Source organism: Calidris pugnax, unplaced genomic scaffold (genome assembly GCF_001431845.1).
Source record: "Calidris pugnax isolate Ruff unplaced genomic scaffold, ASM143184v1 scaffold1156, whole genome shotgun sequence".
In the NCBI taxonomy this organism is placed as follows: Eukaryota; Metazoa; Chordata; class Aves; order Charadriiformes; family Scolopacidae; genus Calidris; species Calidris pugnax.
The window spans coordinates 9,093-15,801 of NW_015094503.1; the positions used below are offsets into that span (position 1 = coordinate 9,093).

Consider the following 6,709-nt stretch of genomic DNA (forward strand, 5'->3'; position numbering starts at 1 on the left):
CCGCCCCCCGCCCGCGGCCGCGCTCCGCTCTCTCCGGAGCAGTTCGTGGCTGGCGCCGGGGGGGGGCCGGCCGACTACGAGAGCCTGTCGCTGGAGCTCTTCATGCTGGGCTATTTCCGCATCCTGGAGCAGGAGCTGCCCCCCGAGGAGCGCCGCGGCCGCCACCTCCTTTGCTTCGAGGTCTTCGAGCAGCTGGGCCGGCACGGCTGGCGGGCGGGCCGCTCCTTCCACCGCGCCGTCATCGACGAGATCGCCGCCGGCCGGCGGGGCTGGCGGGACGGCTTCGACGACATCAAAGAGAGGTATTTCGGATCCCCCAAAAGCTCGGCCCGGCGGCGGGGGGAGGCCGGAGGAGAGGGGGAGGAGATCTGCCGCTACATCGACCGCAGCTTCGCCTTCTGGAAGGAGAAGGAAGCCGAGATCTTCAGCTTGGAGGAGTGATGCCCGCTGGCGGGGGGGGCGGAGGGCTCCGCGACGGCGCGCGCTGCAATAAACGCCTTTCTGGCTCTGTCTCAGCTGAGCGAGGCTTCCCGGGGCGACGGAGAAAGCTTTTTGGGCGGAGGACCTCGACCTCCCCCCAACCCCCCGGGATCGGTGTCTCGGCCCCCAGGCTTCCCGCGGCGAGGCGCCTGTCACCATTTGTTTGTGTCCGCCGAGGAGTGAGATAACGCCCTATATTTAACACTTGGCATTGGCAGCCACAGCCGGGGAAAGGAGAGGCGTCGCGGGGACCCCTGGCTACCGATGGGGTGGAGAGGGGGGGATGCTAGGGGGAGCCTTTTCCCCCCCCAGGCTCGCAGTGCCCGGCTGGCCGCGGAGGGATGCTTTCCAAAAAGCGGCAAAGCCGCGGAGTGACGGGGATGGGCAGCTCCGCCCGTACGGTGCCTTTAAGAACAGGGAGCGGGGTTTTGGTGCTGTCTAAAAATAGCGTGTCCCTCCCCGTCTGGGCTGGATCCCGTGTCACGCCGTGGGGTCCCTCCCCAGAGCCGGGAGTACGGCGGGCCGGCCGGAGGGCTGCGGACCCCAGGTGAGAGCGAGCGGGAGTGGGACTCAGCCGGGCCCCAGAACGACTGCCACCCTTCTAACCCCCGCAAAAAAACCCCCCGTGGGTGGCAGCCCCAGCGGGGCAGCTCGGGGTGTGGGGAGGAGAAATCACAGCCACGGATGGGAGTCTGTGGGGGGGTGGTTCCAGGGAGCACTTCTGCCCCTGCTTCTGCCTGTAAATCAGGCGCTGGGACGGTGTGGAGGTAGGAGTGCTGGGGGTGGGAGGGAGGTAAAGAGAAGGAGATGTCATCACCTTTTCCTGGCAGGGACAGCCTCACCGCACTCTGCTTGGGCTTTGTCTGCTGACAAGGCCCCGCGGCCGCTCCCAGCACCATGGTGAGAAACATGGACGACTTTGACTTCTGCCTGCCTTCACATGCCCAGGGTGTGCTGGAGGGGCTGCAGAGGCTGCGCGCCAACCCCAAACTGGCGGACGTGACGCTGGTGGCAGGCGGTCAGGAGTTCCCCTGCCACCGCGGCGTGCTGGCTCTCTGCAGCCACTACTTCCATGCTATGTTCTCTGGTGACTTCGCCGAGAGCATCGCGGCGCGGGTGGAGCTGAAGGAGGTGGACCCCAGCACACTGGAGATGCTGCTCAACTTTGCTTACACAGGGAAGGTCACCATCAACCAGGGCAACGTGGAGGGACTGATGCGGACCTCCAGCCAGCTCCACTTCCCCACTATCCAGAAGGTTTGCAGCCGCTACCTCCGGCAGCAGATGGATGCCACCAACTGCCTAGGTATCTGCGAGTTCGGCGAGAGCCATGGCTGTCCTGAGGTCTCCTCCAAGGCCTGGTCTTTCTTGCAGGAGAACTTTGAAGCTGTCTCTCGGCAGGAGGAGTTCCTCCAGCTCTCCAAGGAGAGGCTGGCCATCTACCTTTCCAATGACCAGCTGCAGGTACAGGAGGAGCAGAGCCTGGCTGAGGCTGTGCTGCGCTGGGTACGCCACGACCCAGGGACCCGAGCCCAGTTCCTGCCCGAGCTGCTGGAGCTAGCCCACCTTGTCTCGCTGCCTGACCAGTACCTGCAGAACCTGCTTTCCACTGAGCCCCTCGTACGTGACTCAGATGCCAGCAAGGCCCTTGTTGCCCGATCCCGTGCCACGGTGGGTACCCCTTGCCTAGCCCCCAAACCAGGAAGGAGGCTCAGCTCAGAGCCTGACGGTCCTGCCCTGGCCTCTCTGTCAGGGACAGAGCGATGCTGGTGCCTGGAAGAACTCCCCGACCCTACCGCAGAAGCTGGAGGAGGTGCTGGTGGTGGTTGGCGGCCGTGTGCTGGAGGAGAGTGAGGATGAGGACGGAGGACTGGAGATGCCAGCTGCCCCCAGGAACTTTGCCTTCTACAACCCCAAAACCAGTAAGTGCCCACAGCAGGGATGGGGCAAGCGCACATCTCTTGCATGTTAATTAGCATTCCATCTACCCCAGAGCCGCCTCTTGCCAAACACCCTGCTGGTGTCAGGAGGGGCACTGGGGTGGAGGGAAGAGTGTAACAGGCTTAAAAGCATCACTGCTGGCTGGAGGTGGTTATCACTTGGCTCTGGTGGGTTTAGTATGAGGAAGAAGAGGCTGAGGGGAGACCTCATCACTCTCTACAACTCCTTGAAAGGACACTGTAGAGAGGTTGGTGCTGGTCTCTTCTCACAGGTAATTAACAATAGAACGAGAGGGAACAGCTTCAAGCTCCAACAGGGTAGGTTTAGATTGAACATTAGGAAGGAATTTTTCACAGAAAGAGTGGTCGGGCATTGGAACAGGCTGCCCAGGGAGGTGGTTGGGTCACCATCCCTGGATGTGTTTAAGGGACGTTTAGATGCGGTACTGAGGGACATGGTGTAGGGGAGGACTTTGTAGAGTAGGGTAGATGGTTGGACTCGATGATCCCAAGGGTCTCTTCCAACCTGAATGATTCTATGATTCTATGATTCTATGATTCTATGATTCAGGGCGATGGATGGCTCTGCCTGACTTTCCTGATTACAACAAATGGGGCTTTTCCCTGGTGTCTCTGAACAACGACGTGTATGTCACAGGTAGGTGCCAGGGCTGCTGGTGCAGGGTGCGGGTCCCCAAGGGCCGGGGGTGGAGGACGGGAGACAAAGATGTGGGCATAGGGCACTGGTGTGGGGCCAGGTGCTGCCCTCCTCTGTGAGCAAAGCCCTCTCCTTGCTGCCCTCTTTGGTGGGTCGGGCCACTGGTGAGGGATGGCTGCTCTCCGAGGCGGTGGCCCACCTGACCTGTCCCTCCCCAGGCGGCTCCCGGGGGTCCCGGAACGACACATGGTCGACAACCCAGGCCTGGCGCTTCTGCCCCAAGGACGGCGCCTGGAAGCCCATCGCTTCCATGCTGAGAGCCCGGACAAATCACACCAGCGCTGTTCTCAATGGCGAGATCTACGTTATCGGGGGTAAGCTGCGAAGGCCGCACAGGCGCTGCTGGGGCCAGGGTACCTGAGTGCCCCAGAGCAGCAGGGTGGCTGCAGCATCCCCACTGCCCTGCAGGGACAACAGTAGACATGGTGGAGGTGGAGTGCTACGACCCCTACAACAAGAGCTGGTGCGCCATCAGCCCAGCCCTCAAGTACGTGAGCAATTTTGCGGCCGCCAGCTGCTTGGGCAAGCTCTACCTGGTGGGCTCCTGTGCTGTCAAGTACAACGCACTTACCCTGCAGTGCTACAATCCTGTCCAAGGTGAGAGCTGGCCCTGCCGCTGTGCCCCCCCCACCAATGCCTTCCTGGGGAGCAGGACTGAGGGGGACCCCTCGACAGGCAACATCCTGTGCTGCCAGGCAGGGTCTCACAGGATGTGACCAGGGGCAGCCAGGGTCTGGTGACAGCTGGAGCACGGGGCCAGGAGCACAGCCGCTGGCAGCACAGACCTGAGCCGCAGACCTGTTTAGAAAGGCCTGCAGTGACAGGACGAGGGGCAATGGCTTCAAGCTGGAGGGGAACAGATTTAGACTGGAGATGAGGAGAGGGTTCTTCACTGTGAGGGTGGTGGAGCACTGGGACAGGTTGCCCAGGGAGGTGGTTGAGGCCCCATCCCCGGAGATATTCAAGGAGAGGCTCGACGAGGCCCTGGGCAACCTGGTCTAGTTGGGGGTGTCCCTGCTGACTGCGGGGGGGTCGGACTAGATGGCCTTTGGAGGTCCCTTCCGGCCTGGACAACTCTATGACTCTATGACTCTATGACCTCCAGCACGGCCCGGCACTGCGCTGCGGTGGGATGGGATCCCGGGGCAGACAGGTTGGGGAGGCTGCATACATACCTCAGCGGGAAACTGAACCTCTACGACGATGCCACCTCCTTGGGCAGCCTCTGTAAAGCCTGTGGTAGCCTCCTCCATTCCACACCACCACTACGAACAATATCCCCTCCACACTGTTTTATGCAAGGGCCTTGTCTGGGATAGGGACCCATTACCACCCTGTGTCACTGCTCTGTCCCCTCCCTTTCAAACTTCCCCTTAAATAGCCACGGGCTTGGCAATGCTTTTTTTGGTCACTGGCAGCTGCATCAAGAGCCAAGGGTGGGACGTGCTGCTGATGGCTGCTCCTTGCAGATCTGTGGAGCGTGATCACGTCCCCCTTCATACCCAAGTACCTCTCGGCCCCGCGCTGTGCCACCCTGCATGGCCTCATCTACCTCATCGGGGACAACACCAAGAAGGTCCACGTGTACAACCCAGAGGCCAACATCTGGCAGAAGGTAGTGGGTTGTGGGGCCAGGCACAATCGCCCTCCTGGGGAGGTGGAGCAGCTGCTCTCTCCCTACCAGGACCCCACAATCATACACGCACACTCTCCTTACCTGCTCTCCCTTAGCACTATTAACCCCTGCGGGGCTGAATGCCCCAATGCTTCCTTTCCAGCTCCCCCATCACCTCCCCAACCAGAAGCACAGCTTTTGCCCTGAGTTACTGATTTTAAGCAGTGTTCACACTGCAGAAACCCCACTTATTCCAGCATCACCTTCCCATGGTGTTTGCAGGGCTGCTTCGTGTACAGCAAAATCTTGCCTGTCCACCCACTCCCCACCCCCTCCCAGGCTCCCCACAGCACCCCAAACCTCACTCCCATGCAACATGAGGATGCTGCTAAAAGCAAGACATGACCCCAGGGGCCCCCAAACCTCACAGAGATGATGGGGCATGGAGATGTGCTTGCTTGGTCAATGTCCTGGGGGTTGGGATGTGGTCCCTGCACATCTTACCCTGCCACTCACACAGGTACAGCTCCTGCACACACTCCATGAGAATGGTGGAATGGTGCCGCTGGGGGATCGGCTCTTTGTCACTGGCGGCCACTGGAAGGGTATGGATGGGGACTACCGGGTGGAGATGGAAGTGTATGACTGCACCAAGGACCTCTGGACACGGGAGGGCTCCCTGCCCTGCCTCTGGCTCTTCCACAGTTCCTCCTCTATCTTCATGGACACCTCCAAGTGGACAGAGGCTTTCCAGGGTGACCATGGGTGGTAGGATGGCCCAAAGCATCGCCTGCCACCCTGTGCAGCAGCTCTCCCCCTCTCGCCTCTCTCCCTGCTCCTGGCTGAGCTCTGCAGGGGGAAAAATGGAAACGCCTCTGCAAGGCTGAGTGGGGCATTGGGAGCATGTCTCATCCCTGTCCCCCCTTCCCCCCAACAAAGGGAAAAGCCTTTTCCTTATAAACACGCTTTGGCTAACATTCTCTTTTAGTTTGTTTGGTTTTTTTTTTAACAACTGCCTTTTTCCCACTCCAAAACCCCAAAGATTTTAGGGTGCTTTGAAGCCTCCCAAAGTGTGGCCCGTACCACCAGAGACTGGCCTTGTTGCCTGATGGTCGTGGTCCCTTTCCCTATCATGTTGACATCCAGCATGGGGAAACACAACGGGAGCTAGGAGTCTCTTTCTCAACACCGAAAGAAAGCTTTCTGGCACCTCACTGGCCCACACTGAAGTGTCAGACCTGCTCCAGCACCCTCTGTAGCAGAATGACGGGAGATAAACCAGCTTTTGGATGCTTTATTTCCTCGGGTGGCATGGTGGCCTGTGGCAGGATGTTTCATCCTGGTTTCTCTCCCTGGGAAGTGACCTGAGGATCCCGGTGAAGCAGCTAACACCTCAGTGGCTCCTGGTGCCAGGACAGAACCAGACTGTGCCTCCTGTCCCTCATCGCTGCTGGTGGCAGAGGATGCCATGGGATGGGGTGAATACAAGGCGACACTTCCCTGACAGTCGGTCCTAGTGTCAGGCTGGGATGTCGTAGCTCTGCCAGGATCTGTTCTAAGGTTTTTTTTATTCTTTGTGAAGCATTAAACGTACACTGAGCACCTCTGCTACGAGGACAGGCTGAGGGAGCTGGGGTTGTTCAGCCTGAAGAAGAGGAGGCTCCGGGGAGACCTAATAGCAGCCTTCCAGTACCTGAAGGGAGCCTACAGGAAGGCTGGGGAGAGCCTGTTTACAAAGGCCTGCAGTGACAGGACGAGGGGCAATGGCTTCAAGCTGGAGGGGAACAGATTTAGACTGGAGGACAACTCTATGACTCTATGATTGACTCTGTAAGGGGGGAAGCTGCCCGGGTTAGGGGCGGAGAGTGCCCCACTCTTGCTCCCCACGGGGTTTTACACAGGCGGGTCCCCGCGGCAGCAGCGCTGTCCACGCCGGGCGGGGGCGGGGGGGGGCCC

At 60.1% G+C, this 6,709-nt stretch overlaps 1 protein-coding gene across 4 annotated transcripts; it reads left to right on the plus strand.

Annotated features, from left to right (window-relative positions):
* Positions 1–168: 168 nt before the first annotated feature.
* Positions 169–5,733, plus strand: KLHL30 (kelch like family member 30). 4 transcript variants are annotated; one of them, XM_014962928.1, is made up of 9 exons: positions 1,001–1,027; positions 1,311–1,380; positions 1,658–2,151; positions 2,234–2,402; positions 2,992–3,078; positions 3,297–3,452; positions 3,547–3,735; positions 4,608–4,753; positions 5,274–5,733. In XM_014962928.1, exons 3-9 carry the CDS (start codon positions 1,696–1,698, stop codon positions 5,523–5,525), a joined length of 1,455 nt encoding a protein of 484 aa, XP_014818414.1. In that variant the 5' UTR covers positions 1,001–1,027; positions 1,311–1,380; positions 1,658–1,695; the 3' UTR covers positions 5,526–5,733. The 4 variants fall into 4 exon arrangements, with proteins under 4 accessions (XP_014818411.1, XP_014818412.1, XP_014818410.1 ...); XM_014962925.1 differs by lacking the exon at positions 1,001–1,027 and adding an exon at positions 169–302 and having other exon boundaries at positions 1,311–2,151; XM_014962926.1 differs by having other exon boundaries at positions 965–1,027; positions 1,311–2,151; positions 2,240–2,402.
* Positions 5,734–6,709: the final 976 nt, after the last annotated feature.

What these genes read in the sequence shown, in the direction of transcription:
- KLHL30 (XM_014962925.1), top strand. Translation starts at nt 1,378, where the DNA reads ATGGTGAGAAACATGGACGACTTTGACTTCTGCCTGCCTTCACATGCC. An exon ending in CAACGACGTGTATGTCACAG is followed by an intron (nt 3,079 to 3,296) that starts GTAGGTGCCAGG and finishes GTCCCTCCCCAG; the next exon opens with GCGGCTCCCGGGGGTCCCGG. An exon ending in CGAGATCTACGTTATCGGGG is followed by an intron (nt 3,453 to 3,546) that starts GTAAGCTGCGAA and finishes ACTGCCCTGCAG; the next exon opens with GGACAACAGTAGACATGGTG.